We start from the raw sequence: 27,549 nt of genomic DNA, 5'->3' as shown, positions 1-27,549 counted from the left end.
GCCTTCCTGCTGCCCACCCCCCTTCCCCTGTCCCCCGCCCCGGAGGCAGCACCCGGCCCCTTCCCGGGGATTGGCAGCACAGGGTTGCCGAAGTCCCGCCGGGCAGGGGGTGACCGGGCACCTTCAAGGACAAGCCGGTCAGTCCGGCCCCAGGAGAAGCGCAGCGGCCCCGGTCGCACTGGGGCGGGCGGTCCCTGTTCGGCTCTGGGCGGGCGGTGCGGCGCGGCTCGGCTCCTCCCCCAGCTCTGAGGCGGAGCCCCGGAGGCGGGGAGCAGCCGCCTCCTTTCGGGGCCGGGGATCGTCGCCCCGCGGGTGTTGCGGCCGCTGCCAATTGCGTAAGGGCGGCAGCCGGGGCGGGGAGCGGCGGGAGGTGGCGAGCAGCCGGGCGGCCTCCCGCCGTGTCCGGGGCGGGAAGTGCCATGCCGCCGCCCTGAGCGTGTCGCCGCGCCGCGCCGGGCCCAGGTGAGAGCTCGCCCGGCCGGGAAAGGGAACGGGGCTGGCGGTGGGGCCGGGGAGTGCCGGGGCGCTGCGGCGGGGCAGGACGGGACGGCGCTGCCGGCGTGGGAGAGGCTCCAGGGCCCGGGCCGGCCTGCCGCGGCTGCCCCGCCGTCCGCCCGCTGCCGCACCGGCCTCTTTTGTTCCCGGGGCCGGCGGGAGGGGAGAGGAGGAAGGAGGGGTGAGGAGGGAGCGTGGTGGCGGCGGCAGCCGGCGCTGGGCGGGGAGGGCCGGCGGCGGGCGCAGCCGCCGCCGTGCGGAGGAGCAGCCTGCTCCTACCGGGGCCGTGCAGGCGCGTCCGGGGCTCTGGGCGTGGAGTCGGCGGAGTGTGTCCCGGCGGCAGGTGAGGGCTCTGCGCCGTCCCATGGCAGGTGGCGCGGTGGGGTCGCGTTGGCAGATTTCGTCGCTCCTGGGAGCGCTGCTGGTGAGACGCTCCCGAGAACACGCTAGGAAGCACGGCGAGCGAGGCTCAGGCTCAGTACCTCCGCTAGGACCTTTCGTGGCAGGCATTCCGGAGTGCCTGTGTTATTATGGACTGCCTTTCCTGTGCCCGATAACCGTCAGCCTACTTTACTTGCACAGAGGCATGGAAGAAACGGCGTAGGAGTTACGTATCTCAGCTCGTCTAGTAATAGAGGGCGTGCGGTGATGAATGCACTACGTTTGTGCTACATCGCGTCTTAGATGACGGGTGTGTGCTGAAGATACTATCATTGTTTGTATTTTACATGTGAATTAGTGGCACGGGTTCTTTAAAAGGGAAGAGATTGTATATTCCTGAGTAGTTAGAAAAACGAAATAGTGCCTGCGGCTTTACAAAGACAATGCAATAAGGGAAATAAAGTGCTTCGTAGTTTTGGCTGGCATCAGTCAAATTTTGCAAATCCTTTTCTGTGATTCATCAACAGTTTATCTACATTACTGGTATGAAATGGCCTACGGGTAGCAGTAGGGAGGAGGGGAGGTTCATCTTTGTTCTTAGGAGTCTGTAGCTCTCAGGGATGCTTTGTCTACATGGATCCTGCGCACTGCCTGCATGAATGTGAAATCTTTTGTCAGATCAGGTTTGTTGCCTGCTCCTCCTGCTCTTTCCCTACTAATACATCCTGCAAAGTGTGTGCCAGGGGATCAAGGTAGGCAAAGCTATTCTTGAAGAATAACAGTTTTCTTTAAAGCACAAGTAATGCCCCAGCTACAGAGGAATTCAGGAAGAAAAGGAATAAAATGGGTGATTGCGGGGGAGGAGGGGTTAGGGTTAAGGGTTAGGGATGGGGGTGATGACTAGGGGAGGGCCATGAGGTCCTTGCTAAAATGATATTGCAGAGATGTCTTCTGAATTTCAGCATCTGATCTGGGTCCTAGCTGTGGTGCATGCTGTTTTGAGATGTGGATAGGTGGTTTTTCAGTGGTGGACTATAGGGTTTTAAAATTATGAGCATTATTTTAACCCCAAAGTATTTTTCTGGGGAGAGGTGGTGGTGAGATCTGACTGGGAGCTTTTAACCTGTTCATCAGACTTGTTGCTAATTGCTGGAGACACTAAGCAATAGAGGATGGTGACCCCTGTGTGGAAAAACTGTTGTCTTCAGAAGGTGCTGTAAAATCCACTAAAGATTTCCCAGCTGGAGCTGGTCCTGCGACTGAAAGACTTATTATTTGCTGCCACACTTCACATTTCTTCCAAGCTGGCAAACCAGGGGATGGGGCAAGGGAACAGAAAGGTTTTTTTCCCTTTGAGGCGAAAAATATAGGTACCACACAAGGAGATCTACTAATCCTAGTATATAAAAATATAGGTACCACACAAGGAGATCTACTAATCCTAGATGCTTGAAGAACAAACTGTGGGACTTCTCTTTTAGAGCTTGGTTTTATTTTGCTTGGTTTTTTTTTTTAAGTTTTGTTTGTTTTTTTTTAATCTGAGTTGATACATGTTCCAGTAGCTTGTACTTGAAAGGAGGTTACAAGGTTTTACTTTCTTGAGTAACGATAAGGAAAAGTGGGACAGGTGCTTCTCAGTCTGTTTTAAATACTCCAAAACAGCATCCTTATCACCAAAGACACAAATAGATGCCTACATATCTTGTACAATCTGGATTAGAAATGTTCTTTAATTACAGATAACTTACTAATATGCTTTTAATACCAAGCACAATCATTAACTTCCTTTATCACATGTCCAGCACATTGCAGAAAAAGCTGTTTTAAAAAAAGTTTTAGCATGTTGTTTTGTGCATTTTGAAGTAAGTCTGTTCAGCTTCTTGGTGTGGAAGTCTTGTTTGCAGAAAATGAGCAGCGTTCTGCAGGTTGTTGCTTTTCCTTCACAAGAGGAAAGAAACATGGGTATTATATATTCAGTGACTCAGCTATGTATATTTTACCTTTTTAGTATGCGGTAGCTCCTTGCTTCTTTACCTGTGGGAAGGCACTTACCACCACTATGCTAGGATCAGAGCTCCACTTCTACATGCTGCCTTACACAGCAACTGGGAGAGCTGGTCGGGGGAGAGAACCTGTTCCTTGATGTTTGCTGGGGGCTGATACTACAGACTTCACCGCTGTAGAGGTGCATCTCTGCTACCCCTGCCCCTCAGCTAAAGGAGCTCCTCAGCTGATGATCTGCATCATTTAAGCTCAGCATGAGCCGGCAGCATGTGCTTGCAGCCCAGAAAGCCAACTGTATGCTGGGCTGCATCAAAAGGAATGTGGAGAGCAGGTTGAGGGAGGTGATCCTGCCCTTCTAATCTGCCCTAGTGAGACCCCAACCAGAGTACTACATTCAGCTCGGGGGCCCCAATGCAGGAGAGATGTGGACCTGCTGAAGCAATGCCAGAGAAGTGCCATGAAGATGTTCAGAGGGCTGGAGCACCTCTCCTATGGAGACAGGATGAGAGAGCTGGACTTGTTCAGCTTGGAGAAGAGAAGGCTCCAGTACTTAGAGCAGCCTTCCATACTTCCATGTTCATGTGGGGACAGGACAAGGGCTAATGGCTTTAAACTAAAAGAAGGTAGGTTTAGATTAGACATTAGGAAGAGATTCTTTACTGTGAGAGTGGTGAGGCACTGTCACAGGTTGCCCAGAGAAGCTGTGGCTGTCCCATCCCTGGAAGTGTTCAGTCAGGTTGGATGGGCCTTTGAGCAACCTGGTCTAGTGGAAAGTGTCCCTGCTGTGGCAGGGGGTTAGAACTGGATGATCTTTGAGGCTCCTTCCAATCATTCTGTGATTCTATGATCATGCATCTCTGCAAGGAACTTCATCCCACAGTACTCACAGTGACTGTTCTTCACCTTCTGCGTGCTTGCATCAGTGATTTAAAAATTCAGACAGAAATTACTGGGAAAATTATAACCTAATAAATATCACTTTCTATATATTAAAAAATTGTATGATAGGAGCATAGTCTGAAATATATCAGTAGTTAATTTTTGCATTAGCAAGGCAGCTTTAGAAAATCATCCAAAGTATACATCAAAATGTGATTAAAATCTCTTATTATAAGTTACAGTTTATTGTTTAGAATCAATCATGATTAGACTTGATCCTTGCTCAGCTTATTTTTACTTTAAAGGATTTCATTACTGACTTAATGGAGATGTATCTGGCAAGGCAAATGGGAATGAATTGTGGATGTGGGTGTAGAAATCCACAGAAATATTTTATTGGAATAGTAATACTGAGAAAGGAAATCATGAGGGAGTAGAAAATTATACCTTGAAGAAAGATGTGAGGGAGAAAACCGATGAATTTGCCAATATGGAGAGGAAATACTGAAGATATTAAAAAATGCATACTTGAAAACTTGTAACCGATTTTATTCCTTTGTTGTGAAGCAGGTTAACAAAAGGGATTATACTATTAGTTCTTCTGTCTATTTAGTGAATGGGATTAAGAAGGAAAAGAGTGAAGAGTAGTGTAGTCATACAAAATGTCTCGCTGTACCTGGCAGAATATTGCAGGGCTTGGCTGTTAGGTGCAAAGTTTTTGGAGCTTCCTAGAAAGGAATTTACCACAGTAATCCCAAGTATGAATGTAGCCACCAGCTCAGCAGAATGCATACTTAATGGTGGATTAGAAGTCTTTGTTTTGCTTTTTAAAAACTTGCTGCTATTTTGAGATACACAAATACACTGTGATTCCACTGTGTGTTATCAGTGTACATTAAATCACTGTATGTTATTCACCATGCTCTCAATTCTGATAGTTCTGCAACTCCTGTACTACCTTAGGGCCATAGAGGATGTTGGCATTCAAGAATACTGTCATGTTATCCTGTGTTAGTTTAGCTGTAGAAACTCTTTTCATAAGCTGTTACCTTAAGGCTTTGTGCTTTCACAGATTTAGGTGGTATGTGCCTTGCCCTTCTGCTGGAGCCCACCATTCCTACAGCAAAATGAAAACTGTTCCTATGTTTCAGCTTACATATGTCAGTAATTTATGCCATCAGGAGCTGTATTTTGTGCTGATCATCCACATACATCAACATACAATTGCAGTGGGCGAACTGAGGTGGGGGTTTGGCCTTTGCAGGAGGAGGTGATTTTGGAGAAGTGGAGGCAGAAGATGACAGTTAAATGAGATCTTACAGCACAGTAGAAGAATGGCCACGGAGTGTCTGTCCAGTCCATTACTCAATGTCTGACTGTGATGAATAATACGTCTGGTAAGGATAATGATACTACTGCTGCCAGCCTCTGACAGCTTATGGTTCAAGGAATTCCTAAGGTTGAGGCAGGGTTATTCTATTCTGTGACCTTGCTGCTCTTGTATAAATTGTATAAATTCTTAACGTCTATACCATCCAGTGCTGAGTCAGGTTCAGAAACCTCTTTATGTCTGCTTTTTTCTTTTTTCTTTTTTTTTTTAAATTTTTATTAATTTGGTGAAGATACATGAACAGTCATTGGCATTCTCAGTGTTGCTTCTGACTCTATGGACCTGTGTCCTATGTCCTCTGTCTTTGTCATCCTTCTCCAGGATGAAGAATCCCCTGGGGGTTCAGACAGCTAAGAGGTGCTGATGTCACAGCTGTTTTCTCAGTGGATGTGATTTGGAGCTCTTAGATTAATTATCTTTTAATGCAAACTCATTTAACTCGGCTCATACAAATGCAAGATGACATTAAAATAATGTGGGTGTGCAGCTACAGCAGTTCAGCTTCTCAAGCAGCATTGTTTTCTTTGTGGCTGATGCACACTTAAAAACTGCAGAGGCGATCCTTCAAGTAAGTAGAATAAGATGTGGTGTATCATGTATTGAAATTTGGGTTGGACTGAAAGAAATTGCAAGAACTTGAGAGCTTTACCTGAGAAGAAAACAAGGACAAGTACAAAGAACCAGTAAAAAGTAGAAATTCACATACTGATATGGAAAACAGCATGCTATGCTAGTGATTTGTGTTTTACATATAATTAAACATGCCAACACACTGATCATTAAGTAGTTTTATCAATACAGTTAGTTCCTCAGGAGTAGTCATGCTTATGTCTGTTGGCCAAAGCTAACTATGGGAACTGATGCTTTTCCCCCCCTGCCTGTTATATTCTGTACTGTCCTATATGCTTATTATCTATTTAGGAGAGCTTTTCCAATTTAATGAGAAAATAGATACCTAATATCGCCTTCTAATATCGCCTTCCTCCTCTTGAATGGATTGCAGGCTCTGTTTCCAGTGATTCAAGGTAGTGTCAGACCTGGACTTCACTTCTATGAAGTGTATTACCATTGCATAAAAATATTTCTGCAATGAAGTTCTAAGCTGCAGCAGGTTTATATTCGATTTGTGTTCTTCCAGAGACCGCAAATATCTGTGATACCACTTCTTATCATCAACATGAAAAGTAGTTTTAAAACTTTTTTTTCCCTGTTTTTAGCTTTTTTTTTTCTCCCTACCAATCTTCAGGTTCTCTGAGGTGAATGCTGCAAATCCATTACTTTTAAACAGTGGAAGTTGTCGACTTAAGCAGAGCTATTTATTTGCTTAAAAGTGGGCTTCTGCTCACTCCCTGAGCTGAGAGAGACCAAAGTGTTCTGTAAACTAACCATCACAATGTCCCTGTGAGGCCAGCGACTGCTATTTTTCTCATGTTATGGGCTTGGGGCCCAAATAAGCCGTGAGTCACGCAGCAGGCTAATGGCAGATGCATGGTTAAAATGCAAATTTCCACTCTTTATGTTTTATGCAAGTTATTAAATCTTTCATTTCTGAAAGTGAGAGAAACAGTAAAAGTTATTACATTCATGTTGCCTATCAGGACATGTGCCATATTTCCTGATGTACTCTCTTGGATCCTCTGCATTTAAGTCATTGGTCAATTCACTTGTAATGCAAAGAAACAAATGTTTTCTAAATAATTTCCTTCATTGGAACATGCTATTGTTTTAACAGTTAGTGAAACACAGGATAAAGTTCCCCAATTTGTAAGCAGTTTACTAAGAATAACTGTGTTATAAAGAAACAGGGGAAAAATTGAAGTCACTGGAAGTGTCAGGCATCATTTTAGATACACAGACCACAGTTTGAGGCTGTGGCTTTTAACTTACATTGCTTTGTTTCAGTGGGAGAGATCTGAAGATGTTACAAACATACTGGAGCAGGCTGAAAATAGCTGTCTTGAGGTCACCTACGAACACTTGAATGCTTGCAGGATAATGTTTGGTGTACAAAAACTAGAAAAGACCAACATGTCACTGCAGTTTCTGCAGTTAAGACACATCTCTGTAGAAGAGCCATGGAAATCACTAGATTTCTTCACATGAACTTTCTGAGGAGTTAGACATTTCATCTGCTGCATCAAATGCTTTCCTGACAGTTACGTAAGTGAAGTCAAATGACTTTTGCTGAGCTCATTCACACAAACAAAAGGTGAAGGACAAAAACCTGGTTATCATTTGAGAGGGAAACCATATCTCTTGTACAAATCCCCGCTTTGCCTCTGATCATTCAGCCTCATCCTTAATGGAGGTCTACCAAACATCTTTAGAAGAGACTAGGAACTAAATTCATGGCTCTCCTGTATGCTATAAACCATGAACCTGAGAGTGTTTTTACTTGGAAGTGCTGTAATTTCATACTTGTTCCCAAAGATAAACTCATACTCCACAGGCTACTAATTACCTGTCTCCTTCTCTTGGGAAGCAATCTTCTTGCCATCCTCTAGCCCCTGTCCCAATGCAATCCATAGGTAATAACTAAACTGTTTTGTGTATCACCTAAACATATGTAATTAAACTTTCCCACTTGTATATATGTTTTAAGTCTGGTTTTGACCCAGAGAGAGACTTGTGTGCTCAAAACATTTCATTAGACCAGCTGATGAAGATTTCTCCTGTCTTATACTGTAAATATTATGCATGCTTACACATGTGTCTCTTGATCTGTGGTACTTTGGAAGGACTTGTTTCGGGAAATGAGGTCGTCACTCAAGTAGTTTCCAGTGGTTGTGTATCATGTAATTTTGTGTGTTTTCTCTGTGCCAAAAAAATCTGTGAAAATTAATAGTTGCTGCACAGGAAACTCAGAAAATCTGGTACAAAATCTTATTTTAAACAAAGTTCTGTAATTCTTACCATGTTTGTATGTATATTTCTCACTGGCTGTTGCACTTTGTCCTCTGATTTTCTCCGGAAACTGTTGGGCAAGGGAGGAAACTCAGTGGTGGCATGCAGCAAACAACTAACATGGTGGAAGACATCTAGAGTTTTTAAAACTTTTTTAGTCAGCTGGGATTTTTCAGGCTGTTACAAGCATTGTTGTGATTTCCAACAGTTACTTAACTGTGTTAGTGTGTTTTACTGTGCACAGATTCTTTCCAGCTTTTGCTCACACAGATGGAAGAGTAGATAGCTGAAAACATGCTGTCTGTTATCATAGTGAATAGGTGTAATTTCAAGATAGGGCAATGAAAGAAAATGTGGAATCGGATAGCAAAGCATCTGGGCACTCCAGGCGTCTGCTGGGAGCCATGAATTTTCTTCACGATGAGATTAAGATTTTTTGAACTGAGAGCTTCTGAGGTACTTGAAACATTGTCCTGAAATTAGTATCTTCGTTGTAGTTGACCAGCTTGGAGGCTTGTAAAGGTGTACGTGTCATACTTCAAGAGTTTGCTTGACATCACTTTCTGTTCAGTACTTGTAGCTACTTAGGAGCTATTTGATCCTGACTTCTTGTCCCTTTCCCTTTTCTTGGGCTTTTCACGGCTCTTTGATCTCATACCAGACAAGTGGCTGTGCCAGGAAACCAGCAGTAACCATTATGGCACTGTATTGCATGGGGAAATAGTTTTCTTGATGTGTGTGGTTTTCCCCCACCCTTTCTCAGCCTTTTCCTTAATGGTGATTATATTCTCTGAGATTAAGCAGTATGGTAATAGGTCATCACTACAACTGGTAGTGTTTGAAAGCCCAAAGCAACATAAGTGTTGGTCTTTTGGTTTTGGTTTTTGTTTTTTTGTCTGTTTTTCCTTTTATTTTTAAGACTTGTGGACTATGCATCCTTAAAGTAAGTTTGAGGCTTGTATGAGTGTGTAGTAGTGGCACAAGTTAAAAGCGGTGAAGGAATACATGAGGAGACTGGAGATGTTGCAGCCTGTTCAGTGGCTTGGTGCTGTCTGCCTGCTAGGGTTTGCTGTCCACACAGATCAGATGCTCTGTTGTCAGAGCTGGATTGGAAGGTAATCTCTGTTTTTACTTAGATGATGTGCAAATAATTTTTTTTTTTTTTTTTAAGGTGGTTTAAACTGGATTGGTTCATGTGATCAGTATGAGAACTGCATGCTTGCTTATATTGTGGGAAGGGGTGCATAAGCAGACAACTGCATTGTGTGGAGTAGTGCTATCTTGCAAAAGAGGGACCTGCAAATAGTGTAGCTGTCCAGCAGACAGGTGGTAACAAGTACATACTGGGCTGAAGCATCTGAAATGCTCTAGCCAAATCTGTGTGCTCTGAGCTTCCCTGGTAGTGGTAAACTAGAAGCACATACTTACATGTGCTCCTGACTAAAAGCTGTGGTGAATAATGGATTTGTAATTACTGCACAATACCCTGTTGGAGGCTGAAGGGCAAGATGTTTGGGAATACTGAGATAGAAGGCTGTCTGAATGGCATGGTAAGTAGCAGGTTTATACGGATTAGTGTCTGTATAACTATTTTGAACTGAGGGCTTCTGAAGCACTTGAAACGCTGTCCTGAAATTAGTGCCTCCATTGTAGTTCACCAGCTTGGAGGCTTGTAAAGGTGTACATGTCATAGTTTAGAAATTTGCTTTATACCACGTTCTATTTAGTAGTTGTGGCTACTTAGGAGCTTTTTAATACTGACTTCTTGTCTCTTTCCCTTCTCCTGTGGGCTTCTCATGAGTTGTGTATTGTGCAAGAACTTGACTTTTACTGAAATCACTCAGAAGCAAGCTGCAAAGTAAAATACTGCAATTCCTCTGCATACTTACAGTATGTTTGTAGAAGTGGTGGTGTTCTTGTGTAGGACTGCACCATCAGGAGGAGATGCTCAGATTATATGCTCCTCTAGGAGACCTCCTTCTTCTGTGGGTTTAGGAGATCCTGGGGGCAAGAGCAGTCCTCTCTGGTGTTTTGAATTGCAAGTGGTCTCCTGGGGTCTTTGATGTCAACGTTTCCATTTCCTTGTGTTTCCATTGGATGCAGCAAGAAAAAGTGTTATATGGACAAATTCAGGTGCATGGGAACATACGGACAAATTCAGGTGCATGGGAACTTGCAAAGAAATGTGGTATTTGTATGGTTTAAATGGTTTTGATTTGTTTGTCTCCTCCATTTTTCTCTAACTATATTTGTGTAACCAAATAACTGTACTCTCCTGGACATAACAGGCCATATAGCCTATTGCTACACTTATATTTGTGGGGTAGTATCTGAAGAGTTCCACAGAGTTGGAAATAAAAAAAGTAAAAGAAGTCGGTAGTTTGAATCAGATTATCAACAAGTCTTAACTTTAAAGAAAAGCCAGTAGCTGCTTTACGGGTTAGAAAGATCCTTCTTTTGGCTTGAGAATTTCAGATAACACAGGAAGAGGGAAGGAAGTGTTGAAATGGTTACTCCTGTTGTAATTGAAAATTTTGTAGCAAATCTTTTAATTGTGCTAAGTATCTCCTTCTGGCTTTGTTTCATTGTTTTTATTTTGTGGTGGGTAAGACACTAGTTTTGCAGACTCTTCTCCACCCGTCCTTGGGTTGACCTGTGTTTGCACTTGAGTGGGATTGTTGGAAAACTTTCGCAGTTTGCAGAATGAGGCTTGCAAAGAAGGCGGAATGCTTTGTACGAAACATAAGTTTATTGAAATATGACACAAGTGTTTTCGATGTCTTGTAATGAATCAGTTTTTTTCTTTAAAGGACTAGCAGTACTGTAAGAGGCCTCAGTAAGAAAAATTGTAAAACCATTTTATAAAAGTCAAGTTTTGCATTCTGGATTTATTTGATATAGCCAAGCAATTAAAAAACACGTTAACTCTTTGTAGCACGTTATGAGGAACACTGTAGTTATTTTGTCAGTGTGATAAAGGCCATAACTGAAAACTTTCTAAACAAGTTTAAGGAGTTGAAGATGCAAACCATGAAAAAATAATCTCAGTGCTGGATCAGAGTTCTTTAAATTTTGAATCAGAAAGATATTTAACTATTTGTTTCAGTTTGACATAAATAACTGTCTTTTGGAGTAGTCAAAAAGCTCATTCTCTCTTCGGCTTTTAACACCACTTTTAAAACATAGAAATTATTGAGTTTTCACTGCTGGAAGATGACTGGTTGAGTGTAAAAGCTTTTACATGTGTTGAAAGCAAGCTGTTCCACAGTGCTCATAATGCATTGGGCAGTTAAGTTTGAGAGCAGAAGATTAGGTTTGGGGAATAGTTTCTCAACTAACAGAAAGGAGAATGGTGAAAATCAATTTGCTACAACAGGTGCAAGAAACGTTGCTGGAAGACTTGGCATGATTTTTGCACACTGGGGTGGCTTACTCCAGTTAATGTTTCTGTGCCTTTATTGTCATGGTGCATACATCTGGAGGTGCATTGTCTGCCATAAAAGGGTAATCCAGGCTTGTTCTATAATAACCACTCTTGCCTTGAAACAGTGAACTATCAAATTTTGCAGCATGTGAGACAAAAGGCTTCTTTGCTACTTCTCAGAATAAGATTACAGTTGTCACGTTTCTCTTTCACCATCGTGCCTGGCACTTCAGTGTATAGCTCAGACTTCCCTTTGTTAATGGAAGAGAAAGGGGATCTTTATTTTTTTCTGTTACTGGTAGGTTTTATTTTCCTAATTCATTTTGCTATTTAATACACATGACCAATGCCTAAATCCCATTCAGGATTTAGTTTAGAAAGTTGAGTTTCAGTTAGGTGAAACTTGAGCAGACTTCTCAAAAAAATTCCATGTCTTAAAAATGTTAAAAAAAAAACAAACAAACAAACCCCAAACAAAAAAAAAACAGCTCACCCAAAGCTAAAAATCCCATGCCAGCTTTGTGAATACTCCATACAATACACCGCAATTGACCAGAAAGACAAAAAATAGATCCAATTTTGCATCTCTTAAACCAGAAAAGTGGTGGGTTGGAAGTGCTGGCAAGGACTGCCTGGGCAGTGATGTTTTTGTTTGTCTTTTTCTGAAGCAACCAGTAAGGAAAGCATAACAATACCAGTAAATAAAAGTTGCACACACTTCTTGGTGATAGGTACAGAGATCTAGAGTGGTCATGTTGCTTCCAGCCTTTGTGTCCAGATCCAGGCATCTCTGCAACGAGAAAAACCACAAGGTTTATTGAACAAGATGCAGATGACTTTTACAGGACCGTTCCTGATGCACCTTTACTAGCAATCAGATCTCACTGTGAGTTAATGAAGAGTTTGCAGGCTCTGTATGCCTCAGCTACTCAGAAGTGTTGACAAAGGGTCATCAGTGTGAGTATAAATAAAATTGTGTTTGATATTTTATGTATTAAATATAAATGCTTTTTTACTGCTTCCAGTGTGGAAGGAGGACTTGTCTCTTTCAGTTTTTTTTCCACAAAGTAAAACAATGAGGAGTTTGTTCAGCTTCTGCATGCAGAAAAAATACATCTAGGCATTCTTTGCATAACTCTGGGGAGCAAGGGGTTGCTAGCTTTCTCGTTGTTCGCCTTGTTTATTAGTCGCATAATACAAGTTAATTGTGGAAACACTGTGAAAAATACATAGTGGAACTATGAAGAATTGGTCTGTGCTGTGTACTGTGTTCCCATACCAGGTGATTTTATGTTTAATTTTGTTGAAAATAGATAGACTGTTGTTTCAAGCTGTTACACCATGGCAAATGATCATTAGCAAATGAGTGATACTGTGTAACTAGCCACAGTTTCAGTGGCTGTTCTTCTTAGGATGGCATGTGGCTTAAAGTGTCTTTTTTGTTTTGTTTCTTTTTCCTGTATATATTGTGCTCTGTATTCTGAAAACCTGTCTCTTATTTTTTCCCCTGTATGTGTGTGTTCCAGTGACTTTGTAACATGCAAGACACTGATATCAGGGGGAGCTCCCCTGCTTTCCTCCGGCCTCAGAACGGGAGCAGTCACAGGTCTTCAGGGTACGTCCCAGGGAGAATTGCTCCTCTCCGTCCCCCACCGCCCTCACAGAGCCATGCTGCAGCTGAATTTACCTCTGCAAGACAAGAAGCCCGGGCAAGACTCCCACCCTTACCAGTCAATCAGCACCGCCGCCAGGCAGAAGCCAACAGGCATAAAAATACTCTCATTTGCTTTGCCGTTTCTAGCCTTTCACTTTTTGTTGCACTGGGGATTTTTTTGGGAATAGCTTCAAAATATGCTCCAGACGGTAAGTTCTTTTCTGAACAAAATCACCCTAGAAGTTAGAATAATAAAACATCAAGATGAGTGTTAGAACTGCAAAAATAGGATTCTTGCTACAGTTTAACAGGAAGGGAAGCGGTGTTTTAGGGCTGAGAAGAGCATAGCAGTAAACAGAGACTACTGGTGAGGGGAAAGAAGCATAAATGTTGTATCGGTGTAATTGTTTTTGTCTGCAGAAGAATTTGTCTGATCTGTTCACAAATTGCAGGCAAAATGAAATCCTGTCTGTTGAAGGAGTAACTATGGAAGGCAGTAAAAGAGTGTTCAAGTAAAAACATTTAAAAATCTCTGACACTTATACAAACAGTGTGTATTTGCTTTGTTTATACACAAATTTTTGATCTACTAGCCCTGATTTTTTTTTCAGCTTATCTTAGAAAACTGGACAATTTTCATGGAATTTGGAAAACCTACCAAATGTTTCAGTGGTTATAAAGCATGAGCAGGTGATACGATTAACCACTGATCAGTAAGTGTACATCCATCTGGACAAATAGTGCTAGGAGTTGCTGTGAGGTGCAGTAGCTAATGGTATAGTTTGGACCATGTTGCAGTTTTGTGTTGATGTGGTTTGGTTTTTTTTTAAGGCAGAAGTTGGGTTTCTAAAAACTAAACAGAGCTTTGAATTGAAACTGTTGGCTATTGCAACAGAATATACTTAAGACTCCTCAGTGGCTTTTGGCATAGTAAATCAAAAGATTCTGTTTCCAAAGTCAATGCAACACAGCCTGAACAAATCAGATAATCAATTGAAGATCTCAGATGACAGTATAAAATGAATGCACACATCCCACCACAGCACTCTTGGGGATGGGTTGTGGAGATCTGTTCTTGGGTGAAGTTACTGAGTTCTAATAATTATGAAGGAAAACAAAAAAATGTGTGAGGGGGGAAGTAAATGGAAAGTTACTGCTATGTTCTGTTTCAGATCATGGTAACAGGGACACTTACTACAGTAAGTACTTCAGTTAACAGCCAAGTTCCAGAGGAAACTGAAGGGTGTCTTAGCCAGTTGACTCTGGGAAGTACTTTTTTGGGGGAAACCTTTCTGTTTTGCTACCAAGACTTTAACTTTTAATTAACTAAATTTGTAGATTTTAATGATGGGTTTTGGAAGTAATGGAGTGTTATCCTGTGCTGTGGGATACATAAAATAATGGTCCCTTTATGCTTTAAAAGCTGTGAAGATGTGAAAAAGATGTGAAAGAGCTGGCTTGCCTTTTTGCTTTTTAGTGTAAGTGGTTTTGGGAATGGTTTTGCTTCATCTGCAGTAGCTCATTCCAGAGGCATTGAATTGTGTGGCTTTTTTTGCACTGAGTGCAGCACGTGGTTGATGGATCACAGCAGAAAGGGGGGTGAGAGCAGGAATACTGAGGATGTTGCAGGAAAAGTTGCTGTCATACAATGGATGTTTTTTTTTTTTTTTGTCTATGGTAAGGACTTGCATAAGGGCTAAGGATTTAGCACTTAACTAGCTGCTTTTCTTCTGTCTCCCACTGCTTCTTGATGAGAGTTCAGGCCAGTTTTCAGCATTAATTTTGCCATTGTCTTTCTAAAATTTCCTGGTGTTCTCCTTTAAAAAATCCCCAACATGCACCTATAGAATCCTTTGGAAACACTGACACAAGAGAAACTCTTACAGGCACTGAGGAAACTCTGGCTGAAATTTTCATCTTGCAGTATTGTTGCAGCAACTCCCCCAAGAGTTTCCCAACAGATTGAAATGTCAGTATGCTCAGCTCCAACTTGGCACATGCAGTACTGCATCCAATGCCACCAGTTCCAGCCAGGTGTGTTCTTAAGGGCTAATTGGAAATCCATATATTGTCAGTACTCTTAATAGCTGTTTTAAAAGACAGTGGAGGGAATGTGAGACTTGGTAGTAACTGCGTTTAAATCCTAAACCTCCGGCATACCTTCCCCAAAGGGAAAATGATACTTGTCGGCATTTCTGTTCCTGCCTGTCAGCCGGGCTTTTTCCTCCTTGCTTTTATCTTCCTGTCAGCATCTTTTTTAATAAGGAGTCCTGAACGCTAGAGATCCAGGGAGAGCACTGGAAATGCAATTTCCTTCCCCATTTCCAGGGGCTTGTACTTCAGGGTCAGGATGACAAGCTGAGGAAGTTTTGGGGAAAAAGTTCTGCCTGGCCTTTGCAGCTCTCAGCTGGATCTTGACCAGGGTAAACAGGATCCTCAGAAGATTTAGCTGCCAAACTGTGATAAACTTCTGCTGAGCATAATGGAACACTGATAACTTTTTCCCAGAGGCCTTAAAATCTCCAGACTTGGTGGCTAAGCAGGTAGAAAACAACTGTTTAACTACATCTTGAGAACTGTTTCTTCCCTTTTCTTTTGTCAGATTTTATATCCTTGCTGCAGCATGTGGAAGGTTCTAGAATTACTTTAAAATTATTTTTCAGGGTGTGGGTTTTTTTGTTTGTTTGGTTTGGGTTTGTTTCTTTTTTTCCTTCCACCATTAGTAAAAATCTCACTGCCTTCTCTGCCCACCCCACAAGTCTTACTAGAAGCTGTCTCTTATTAAGGAGAGCTTACCCAGTTATACAAAAATTCTCTGAAGCAAGGGCTTGACTTCCAAAATTTTCAGGAGGAGTGGTTATGTTGGCAAGGCCATAACTACCTAACATTTTCTTGTCTGTGCTTCTGTTTTCATTTAACTGTAATTGTAGGGGCAATGACTGTGGTCTGTAAAATCTAATCAGTAATTTCAGAGGTAACATACAGTGAAGTACTAGATCCTTGATGTTTCCCTGCACCACACGGCAACTGCTAATGGAGAATTACAGAATACATTTGCTGAGCACATCTGATCTGCTTGCTAAAAAGCTGATCCACCGTGCTTCAGAAGCATGCTTGCATTACCGGAGTGCCTACCTCTGATGCTGATGGCTTCCTTGCTGGATTGTTATGTACACTAGGTACAGTTTTCTTAGCTATTGTGCTATACCTCTTCTTTCTGACTCAGCAGGAAAATTTACAGTTACTAGATCTTCTTTCCCGTGAATCACACTAAGCAGAAATCATCAGGTTGCTGACTCATGGTTTCCTCACATTGCCCTTTGCTGCCAGCCAGGAAATATGACTTTCTTCACAGTGCGCGTGTGTGGTGTCTGGGGGAAGGGGCTGCATGAGTCAGGCAAGAGACTTGAATTTTTCCAGTGAGTGCTCAGCAGTCTTGCTGATTGCAGTGCTTCTTGGCTTTCCCTTGTGTGTTGAATTTAATTTTCCAAATGCTGTCTTCTTGGGATCCCCCCAAAAGATTTGCCTTTGGTTTTATTTTTATATTGCTACTTGGATGTCTTTTGACCTTATGCAGTTCTGCTATATTTTTCCCACTGGTAGTCAAATCTTGGTTTATGTGGGTTTCCTGAGTTGGAAAAGGTTTGAAATGTGGAGAGTAACGCCAAAGGAAAAACATTTCTGTCAGCAAAACTAAAGCTGGCTTGTGTTAAACTTGTGGATAGGTTTCGCTTTCTTTGGATTGTGCAAGAATGGGCTATTGCTAATAGGTTTTTGCCCCCAAAGTTGCATAGCACATGAGTGGGTGTCTTTCTCCAAAAGATAAGATGTGAAAAGGCTATTTTGACTGTTACTCTCAGTCTGGCTGCTAACCTGTTTGTTTTGGCATCTTTTTGTTTGTTTTTTTCTTAAGAAAAATATTTTCAGTCTGACTTTCAGTTAAGAAAATCCAAGGAATATGCTTCCTGTTTCTGCTTTTGTAGTATGCCTATGCTGCTGCATTACTCAGCTGCTTAATACGCTAAAGATGTGCCTGTTCTGAATATTATATTACTGTAACTTCATCTGAAATCACGCAACACTGTCACTTCTTGCTGCTGCTTCTCCTTTTCTGGCCTCATAGTATGATGTTATTGCCTGACTAGTGCCAGACCTTCAGCAGGGTTCCAGCAAGGACTGCAAGTGTCACTGCTCTCGTGTGGTTTGTATCCTGATACTTAAGCTGCCGTCCTGAGTACAAACTATGAGTTTAGACCCAAATGTCTGGTCTCCCAGGAAACTGCTCTAACGAGTAAGGTGTTATACTAAATTTACTAAGGATGTCTTGTCCCTCTTTATCCCTTACCTGCAAACCTATGTTGAAAGAAGTGATTTGGATACGTAAAAGCAAGAAAGGATCAGCCTTTCTCACATAGGCAGAGGTCTTGAGGTAGGTGATACATTTAGATGTTTCGCATCCATGTTAGTTGGCCTAGGTAGCTGGTCTAGAAGACCTAGTGCTCAGTGTGACTTCTGTGGATCTGAGTTCTTCCCACTTACCTCTCATCATCCTTTATTATAGGTGATATAGAAAATCTTGAAATAATCAGATGGGGTTTGAAAGTATTTATTGTCAACAGTATACATTGACAGTTCAGTCTGTGGTTACCAGTAGTTTAATTCAATGTAAGAACACCTTCCACCCTTGAGAGTGTAGCCACCTTTTAGGTATCTTTTTGGCTGCTCAGATACAAACAGTAGCAGTGGCTGCAGTATTGTAACCACAAGAGGAGCTGTAATCCTTTGTGGGTGACTGACTCTGCCTTGCTTGTGTTTATCGTAATGCTGCCTTGATTGATATGGTGATGCATGGTTTTTAAAAGCTGAATTTCACATTGTATTGCAGAGAACTGTCCTGATCAAAATCCTCGTCTTAAAAACTGGAGCCCTGGAAAAGATCCTGAAAAGAGAGTTTTTATCAAAAAAGGGGATTTGTTTCGTCTGAACTCAGACGCTACAGTACACTCCATAGTTATACAGGATGGAGGTATGAAATGGCTAGACCAACATCATGCTTCAGTTTACTGCATAGTTTTTACTTCTGTGATTACATGAAAAATGTGTTGGAATTTTATGTTGCAGCTTACTGAGCAGTTCCCTGCTTTTGCTTTCTAGCCTGCTACCAGAGCAGGAATACCATTAGAAAGATGAATGAGCACTGTAGAGTATTTTCAATGGAGCATTGACATGCTTTTCTGTAGGACATAGTAAAACAAGACTTGTGTAGTAGCCTTTCTTGTAGATCTGATTGTCTTCTAATGGTCATTGTATGTTAGTAATTCTACGAAAATGTCAGAAAAAAATAGGAATAAACCAGCCAAATTCTTAGATAATCACAATAGGTAGGAGTTACTTCCCCAGATATTCTTAAACATGTATAAGAGTATAACAGCTTAATTCATGAATGTGGGAAAAAAACCTGTAGTTTTTCTGTTCTCCTTATTGCAGAACCTGGTTCTCTAAGTCTGTTGCAATTTTGGTTTGACCTACAGAATTTTTATTTTTTTTTTCTCCTTTAGGGTTACTTGTATTTGGTGATGATAAAGAAGGTTCTAAAAATATTACCTTGAGAACTCGATTTATCCTGATAAAGGATGGTGGAATGCTTCATGTTGGAGCAGAGAAATGCCGCTATAAATCCAAAGCAACTATTATTTTGTATGGGAAGTCAAACGAAGGTGCTGATGTGCCAGAATTTGGCCAAAAATTTATTGGTGTGGGCCCTGAAGGAACACTGGAGTTACACGGGCACCAGAAGTTATCATGGACTCTTCTATCAAAGACTATGTATTTCTCAGGGCTGGCCTATGGTCATTATTCATTTAAAAAGAATTTTTCCCGAGGACTAAATGTGAGAGTGATTGATCAGGACACAGCAGAGGTTTTGGAAGTGCTGAAGTTTGACACTCATGAGTTTTCAGAAGACAGCTTGAAGCTCCAGAACTTGCTGAAAAATGGAAGTCCTGGTCGCATTGTTGCTATTGCTGTAGGAGATTCAGCTGCTAAAAATCTACTGGAGGAAACCAGAGTGACTATTCAAAATCTTCTGGGAAGTAAGTTTGTCAGAGGATTGAGTTACAGGTAAGTAGTTTATTTCCGTTTTTAAGTGAAGATTAGATCTGATATTGATTCTGCCACCTTTCAGGCATTCATTAAACTTCAGTGATGTCTGTTCTTAAAGTCTCTGCAGGATTCTCAGTGTTGTACGTAGTACTGCAGCAGTAGAGAGTAGTATTCAGTGTGCGGTAGTTTGATAGCAGAGAGACTGATATTTTTAGGTGTGTGTCTGATAGATTTTATTACTTGCTTGTAGTTGGTCTTGTTCACTGTTCTTAGCAGAAATTCAAACGTGCAACAAGGAATTTTTTCTCATTCAGACACACAGAAAACAGTTGCTAGGTGAAGCTTTTAATGCATATGACTATGTCTGGAGGAGCAGCAAATGAAAGGCCAACTGAATACAGGGGAGAGATGCTAATCCTGTGTATCAAATGGCATCTTATTTATACTTATGTGCTGTTGAAATGAAAGTGTGTAACCCCTCCACTGATTCTGCAGGGGAACTGATCTGTAAAAATACTTTGCTACTGAATTACACTTGTAAGGTGTTTCTGCATCTTTTGACCCTTCTCTTCAGTTGGTTAGGTTTTGGATGGTGGGACAGTAGAAGAAGTGTAATAGGAATTATTAAATCAGGAAACTTAACTGCCATGCCATTCATCCAGTTGTTGGAACTGACGTTTTGCGGTGCATGTTCTGAGCTTGGCTTTGTGTTGCACAGGGCTGGAATACAAATGAAAGGGACATCAACTCTCCAAACTAGGTGTTGGTTCATTCTTCAGCTTTCGTTAAGATGGTGTTGGATAACCTGTTTCTATTTTCCACTATTTCCAGGAAATCAGTTGTTTAGTTTTTCTGTTCTGTTCTTATTCCTCACTGTCCTTCAGCATCTGGGTTCCAGTCAGTTTCCTCCCTCTGCTTTGGCAGAGGCGGACTGTGGCGTCAGTCAGGATGACATGCTCTGACCTCTCTTCTCATCAGGAGCATGTTTCTTTCAGTGGTTGATGTAGGTATGTGGTCATGGGATGGAAAGTGCTTGCAGCACTGCCTCTGAAGCAGTTTGGGCAGAGGTGCTGAGACCTGTGGTAAGTACCAGCTTCTGAAAGCAATGAAGCCTGTGTGGTGGTTGTTCAGCCACCATGACCTGACCTGGAGGTGTGGATTTCAGGTGTTCATCTCTGCTCATGACCTCCATGCCAGCTTGTCTGATATGAGGAACTTCTGCAGCCTGCAGCTGGGAAGAAGCAACCTTTCTTCCTTCTCTGCTGAACTGATTGTTGTATCTTTGCATTAGTTGGTAGAAGCTCTTTAAGCACATAAAATTGTCTTGTTCTGCCACAGAAGATGAGGGAGAAGCTCTCTTAAGTGCTTACTGAGGAAAAGCAGGGTCATTTTGTTAAACCTGTAAAGCTAGTGAAGGAGGATTTTGGCATGGAGGTGAATACTCTCTCATCCTTCTCATCTTCTGCCTCTTCCTGCATGCATTTAAGTATCTTGATGCTTATTTTAAATGCTGGTATGTGAAATGTTCAGCTTGTTTGCTGCTGCTGCTGAAAAGCTGTCCCAGTATGTACTGTTCCTATGAACAGGTTAACTCTAAACAGTTTCATTTGGCCTTTTAAATCCGAATCGTCAGAACATCATGAGGGGACTGAAATAAAGGCAGCTGAATTGAAGGTGGTTTTAGTATCTGCCTCTGAATCAATCATTAGCAACAAACTACAGTCCAGCTAGCAGACACTGTTTTCAAATGGGGTGATTCAACTTAAATGATGCAAAATTTTTCAGCTTTTTAATAGATGACCTCAACTGTTTCCTCTACACAATTATGGCATTACAGAGCAGTAAAGGAAAGCAAAATAGTCTTGTTTTCTGAACTTAGTGGCATGTGGTTATTTTGGATTTTTTCTTTTACAAAAACTTTGATGCATTGAGCAGAGCATCCCTGCTGGTGCCAGCAAGGTGGGGGAACTAAAACCCCTTGGTCTCAGCCTTCAGAAACATCGCGAGGATGATCCCTCATGCAAAGGTTGTTTAACAGTATGCGGTTTGTTTCCTGGGTCTGAGCATCTTGAAAGGTTGAAAAGGTGTTGCCTGTCCAGTACAGTGATTGCTGGCAGCTGCTGATGGTGGTGTTCATCTCTCCAGACCCAATGCCCACATGGTATGTCTCCTGGGACCCTGGCCACCATGCCGTCAAGGCTGCAGGATGTAGCAGGAACATTGGCATTAGCTCCTAGTCCTTCTGTGCCCCAGTAAAGCTGTGTGGGAGTAGGATCCTGTATCACTTCTGTCCTCATCTCTTGCAATTTGCTTTTGGAAAAAGTGAATCTTGTTGAATGTTGTGCTAAAAACCTACCTTAAAGTCTTCTGCATCAAGAGCTCTTGTATTTGACAATCTGTATGTAGGATATCCAGTTACATTTCTTTTCAATGAGGCCTGCCCATTTTTCTTCTGCATTTTGAAGTTACATTTAAAAATTAATTTGGAAGAGCAGACTAAGAATTATTTATGACTTCTGTGCTCCTTCTTTTGTCCTTTACCTGTTTGTGAAGAATTTGTGAAGACCATTGTATTTGAATATTTATTTTTGTTTTTCACAGGCAAGCCTGGGCTTTTGTTGGTGTCATAGGTGGTGGAAATTCTTCCTGTAATGAATCAGTGAGAAACTATGAAAATCACAGCACCGGTGGGAAAGCTCTTGCTCAGAAAGAATTTTTCACAGTGGATGGTCAGAAGTTTGTTGTGAGAGCTTACAGTGAATGGAACGATGGTAGGAAAGTGTCTTGTGAAATCCTGCAGTTGGGGAAGAAGTAAAAAGTACTGTATATACTTTATTGCTAGGGCTTTTGCTTACAGTTTAATATTCTGAGTCCTGCTGTAAGATGTATTTTTGGTTTTCCTTACTATGAATGAAGTGTAAGAACACAGTTCTTTTTCAGTACAACCTATTTCTCAATCTATTTGTATACAGGATGTGAACAGCATAACATTGAATCTTCATTTAAAATATATTTAGATAAAGAATCTTACAGAATGCTGAAAGAGTTTGGTATTTTTCTTTTAGCAATTTGTCAGTCATGTATTTTAACTCTAAGGTTCTGATATGTTATGATCCTTAAAAGAAAACTTGGTAGAAGCTAGGTAAAGTGTTTTATTCTGTTGCTGTTTGATGCTGAAATTCAGGCAACTTTTTGCATACCAAATTGGTAGCTGGACCTGCAGATTGTTGCCATATGATATTCATTATTTTGTTTTCTTTTTAAATTCATAGTTAGTTTCGTCTTTTCCTTTTGTTTTATTTAAGGTCAGCCAAATAAACAGTCTGTAATGGTATCTCACATGGGCATGTTTCAGAGCAGAACTGTACTTTAGAGGGCTTTGGAGCTGGTGAAATCTCATGCATATTCTGTTAGTACCTTCTTGGCAATGGTTTCATATAAAGGTGAATATAGTCTTATATTGTGTTTGCCTTATTCGTTTTTTTGTTTGTTTGTTTGTTTTGTTTTTGTTTTTTTTTTTACTTAGGTGTCCCAATTTCAGGCTTCCAGGTGGAAGCTGTAGGTGGAGTGATTTTGAATCTTCTGGATGATGTTAGTGGTTGGGGTCCTGGAGAGCGGATTGTGGTTGCAAGCACAGACTATTCAATGTATCAGACAGAGGAATTCACCCTTCTTCCCTGCCCCGAGTGTACCAGATATCAGGTCAAAGTCAAAGGTACGCGAGCAGTCACCACTTGAAGATCTGTGTGAATTAAGTAGTCACAGTAGCACACTCCAGCCAGTTCCTTTCAGTGGGAGCAGTGAAGAGCAGCCTTTTCGCCTGCTTCTGTCTGTCTTTTTTGCTGTATACAGGAATGGGTGCTTCTTGCTGACAAATTGCTCTGTATCATGTCAGGTCCGCCTCACAGCTTATCATACTAACTTTTCTTTCTCATTTCTTCCTAGGCTCATTGAGTGCTTTAGTTTTCTTCCCAGAGGATTATGCTTGTTTTCCTTTCTTGGCTACTTTCTGTCTTTTCACTAGGTTTCTTTATACGTGCTTGAATGGGTGTTGTGGTCATTACCACTTCCTTTGCCTTTAGTGCCCTTCCCATCTTTTCAAGTGTTACCATTATAATTTTTTCTGGAGAAAGAAGATTAAAAAAAAAAAGGAAGAAAAATGAAATTGGCAATCTTTGAACCTGTCTCTTTTCACCCTCCCCCTTCCCGCAGTTCCCTCTCCACACCCCATCAGCAGAATGGTTATGAAATAAGTGGCACTTCTAGGCTTCTGCTCACACAGGATATCCCTGAGCAGTTGCAGTCTGTTTTTCCTTTGGGCGTGATATGTGCAAAATGGTCATGTATGTTGTTGACTGTTTCCTTTTTTATTATCTGAGTCATTTTGCTTGACTTCACAAGAGCCTCCCATGGGACTGGCTCCCCAGCTCTGCTAGCATCTGTGTTTTCCTTCTGCCATTCCATGCCCACCCTCCACACCAGGGCCCTCCACCCAGATGTCCCACCAGCCTCAAGTTTTAAGCTGGTGTTCCCTTCTGATGGGCAGCAGAATCACTTTGCAGCAGAAACTAATTAGCGGTATTTTGCAGTTAGTTTGCAGCAGCTAACCAGTGCTCTTCAGGATCAGGTTTTTGTCCCGTTCACCTCTGTTGGGTCCATGTTTCTCTTCTTCAAACTATTCTCCTCTTCCTCCGTTCATGGAAGTTTTCTGTAAAGGCCCTCAAACTTTCATGTTCTTCCATGTCTTAAGGGACTGCCAGTTTGTTGGTGCACTTTGCAGTGTGATTTCATCCCACAGCATTCACTAGCATGGGTGACGTATGTTCTGCTGCATTGTGAAGCCCCAGATGTGGAAAAAGTGTATCCGAGTTTACCTTATGCATCAGAGAATGCCTGGGTGCATGAAGCCACAGAGCTTATGTAGTGCCATCAAGCATGACACTTGGAGGGCTTTGTTCTGAAGTGTCTTGAAAGGTGTTTGTTATTTAGTATAGTATTTAAAACAGCAAGCTTAACTTGAAGATTGGAGTATGAAGTTTAAGGTTTTTGTCACCACTGAATGGTGTATGTGGAAACTGTTTTGTCTCAGAAATCATGTGCTTTGAAAAAGCAACTATTAAAGGATTTTAAAAATAGATTTTTTTTAAATAAGATTTACAATATGGCATGAAATAAAAGATTTTGGCCTTTTTTTTTTAATAAATGCTGTGTGAACTATGTACAGATCTTTAAAAGATGTTAAAGGAGATGAACTGTCCTGTCTTGGGGTTTTTTTTTCACCCCAATATCAAGTGTCTTCTGTCACAGTAATGTATACTGTTGAAAAAAAATCCTCAAACCACCTTATATATTCATTCCACAAAGAATGATTTTTCCATGGAATGCCAAACTTGATGTGCTAGAGAACTTGCCACCTTACGAAATTATTTCTTGTATATTTTTTTGCTAGGTTTTTAGCTATTTTGGCCCCTTGGTAGTAGGACAACTAAAATGCAATGTTTCATAGGAGGCCTAGTTGCTCTTTCTTTGCTTTTTATGTGTCTATGTATGCTGGTCAAGTATAGGGAGAAACAATAGAATAAGACTTCAAGGAAAGGATTGTAGACCCATTTACAGACATCTGTTGTCTTTTGAAACCTTCAACATCAGGTATAGCATTAATACCACTCATGGTTCTGCTTCATATTGTGGTAATGACCAGTTTAGGCTTGTATCCTTTTGTAAGCTTTGAAGGAACAGAGACAATCTTTATTCAGGGAACCAGTAAATGAAAAAAAAACCCCACCAAACTTAAACAAACAAAAACCCTCCCCACAAACCCCAATAAAACAACAACAACCACCAAAAAACCTCCAACCCAAACCAGAAACAAGCAAACAAACAAAAAGAGAGGGAAAAGTATTTTATTTTTTTTTTTTAGGTTTATTGGACCAGGTAATTTTCTCAGTTTGCATAGACAAATTAAATAACTGTTTCTTTGGAAAAACAGTGTAAAACCAGCTTATCTTGTTTTCCTAATTTTAGTTTGTGTCTTCACAATAGCTATCCAGGAAAAAGCAAAATTAGTTATGAGGTCAAATCCTTTTTTCTTTCAGAGGGGGCTGAATTAAGTATTTTCTAGAGGTGTTTTCAGTTCTCAATTTTTCTTCAAATCAGATAAAGCAGCCAGCGTCTTTTTTCTTTTAAGACAAATCTGCATCTATGTTTCAAAGAATTTTTTGGATTGGAAGGAACCTAAAGATCGTCCAGTTCCAACCCCGTTGCCATGGTCAGGGACACCTTCCACTAGATCAGGTTGCTCAAAGCCCCATCCAGCCTGGCCTTGAACACTGCCAGGGTTAGGGCAGCCACATTTCATCAAAAATTTTCTAGATACATTGGATTCATTTTGATCTTTTTTCTTTATCCTTGTATGTTCACAAACTATTGGACTGAAATTAAGATGCATTTGCAAATAAAATGTTTGGATTTGTTTAGGATTAATTGTTTTACTAAAATGAAAAATACGCAGGCAGTGCATTGTTTTGGAAACATGGAGTAGTGTACTTTATTCATCATCCTGCAAGATGCTTAACTATCGGAGTCAAACACAGTCTGGGACTTGGTGTTAGCTGGGTTAATGTTTATTATTTAACAATTATGTGGGGTTTTTCTGCCTTAGCATAAGAAAGCTAAGAGACAATAGCATGTTAAGGTATTGGAATGCACAGGTTTTGTTGCTACAGTTAACTTGTTTATAATGTAAGGTTTTTCGTGTTTGTTGTTTTTTTTTTTTAGTTAATGACAATTTTTTTTTTTTTCTATTTTTCCTCCCTGCTTCAAACTGGTTTTGGACAGAAAATCCTCAGTTTCCTCACGTAGGAGAAGTTATTGATGGAGTGGACATGAGGGCAGAAGTCGGAGTTCTTACAAGAAACATCTTAATCAAGGGAGAGACAGCAGATGCCTGCTATCGTGAAAAGGAGTGCCAGTTCTTCAATTATGATACATTTGGTGGACATATAAAGGTATGAAAAGCATTTTAAAGTAGCTTGCTGTCATGTAAAGGTATAGTGAGAAGAAAAAGGCACTAAACTTAGAAAAATTAAAGATCATTGATTCATACTGCTTTGTGTAGAAATGACTTTATTCTCAGCTTTCCCCAAATGAGATTTACCTTATGAAGACTTCATCTGCAGAATTGGAGGAAGAGATATCAGTGCATGAAATGGTCAGCACATTCCACAATGTTGTAAGGCAGGGATTAAACCTTAAAAGTGATGTCCATGTATGTGCATCCTGTGACATTGTAAAGTAAAATTTGATCTCCCTTTTCTCCCTTCCTTTCCCTGCCTTTCTGCACTGAATCCTAGAGATGTGCTTTATCTGAAATCGGGCACTAGAGACACATGGAGAGGAAAGAAACTGGACCATGGTGTTTTTTTATTTAATTTACTTATTATTTTTTATGGAAAGTACTAATTACTAAGGTTATGTAAAGGAAACTGCTTCTAATTTCTTGTACTACCATAAACATGAAGAAAGCTGAGGAAAAGTAGTATTAAAGAAACTAAACTAGTATTCACTTACATTTTTAGATGAAAGGATTGAGCAGCAGTCAGCTCTTCACTGATGCTGGAAAAGTTTGAGGCCTTGTATTTTATATGCAAATGCATTTGTGCTCATTATGTGCTAGTCACAGTTTAAAGCTCTCTTTCTAATGTTCTCTTTCATGTTTGCATGCAGATTTTATTTTCAGCAGTGAACATAATGGTGGGAAAGAAAATATGCCCTTTCCCTGCTGTGTGGCAGCTTTTGTTTTGTGGAAGAGAAGTAGGTGGGCTCAAGGCACTCTTTTGTGTTTAAGATAATGTAATGAAAGAAGATAATAACAAGCTGTGAATCTTGCAAAGCATGACCTTCATTGCCACAATAGCGCAAATACAGCAGACCCTTCAGATGTCTGGCAGATAGAACAGAAAACAAACATTTTGGGTCATCAAAGTTGTCATACTGTTCCCAGGAGACTGTTCTGAGTAGCTGGGTGTCTGCTGCCAAACCTAGACCTCAGCTAAAAGCATTTTCAGTTTATGTTAATCTTGCAGTGCTTAAGCAGAAGGAGGGCAGGTACTAGCAAATGTTAATGGCCTCAGGGGTTTTGATCATTCTGGATTTTTTGATGGTCACTGGGATAGTGGGATAAAGGAGGCTTACTGGCAATGAGGAGAGATGCTTACTTGTAGTTTTATGACGGCATTAGTGCTGTTAAAATGTTAAGAGTAGGAAATTTCTGGGATGCCTGCTTCTGACAATCCCTCTGGTATTTAGGCATACAAA

General features: G+C 41.1%; 1 protein-coding gene across 4 annotated transcripts in view; it reads left to right on the top strand.

The window, feature by feature from the left end:
• The window catches only part of CEMIP2 (cell migration inducing hyaluronidase 2), a 60,272-nt gene that overhangs the window by 5,958 nt on the left and 26,765 nt on the right, over nt 1-27,549 (top strand). For 2 of the 4 annotated variants that reach the window (XM_061470800.1, XM_061470796.1), the window contains exons 2-7: nt 13,004-13,340; nt 18,017-18,157; nt 18,690-19,251; nt 21,835-22,004; nt 22,760-22,948; nt 26,071-26,240. In XM_061470800.1, the coding sequence (XP_061326784.1) occupies nt 13,016-13,340; nt 18,017-18,157; nt 18,690-19,251; nt 21,835-22,004; nt 22,760-22,948; nt 26,071-26,240 (1,557 nt within the window). In that variant the 5' untranslated portion in view covers nt 13,004-13,015. Of the gene's footprint in view, nt 1-287; nt 463-10,704; nt 11,776-13,003; nt 13,341-18,016; nt 18,158-18,689; nt 19,252-21,834; nt 22,005-22,759; nt 22,949-26,070; nt 26,241-27,549 lie in introns of those variants that run through there. The other 2 variants (XM_061470798.1, XM_061470797.1) reach the window with 2 other exon arrangements.

This window comes from Pezoporus flaviventris, unplaced genomic scaffold, assembly GCF_033815535.1.
Source record: "Pezoporus flaviventris isolate CSIRO_AGI_PZ_B2104156 unplaced genomic scaffold, CSIRO_AGI_Pfla_v1 ptg000064l, whole genome shotgun sequence".
Lineage (NCBI taxonomy): Eukaryota > Metazoa > Chordata > Aves > Psittaciformes > Psittacidae > Pezoporus > Pezoporus flaviventris.
The sequence above is the reverse complement of the archived record's forward strand: the minus strand, read 5'-3'. Positions and strand labels throughout refer to the sequence as shown.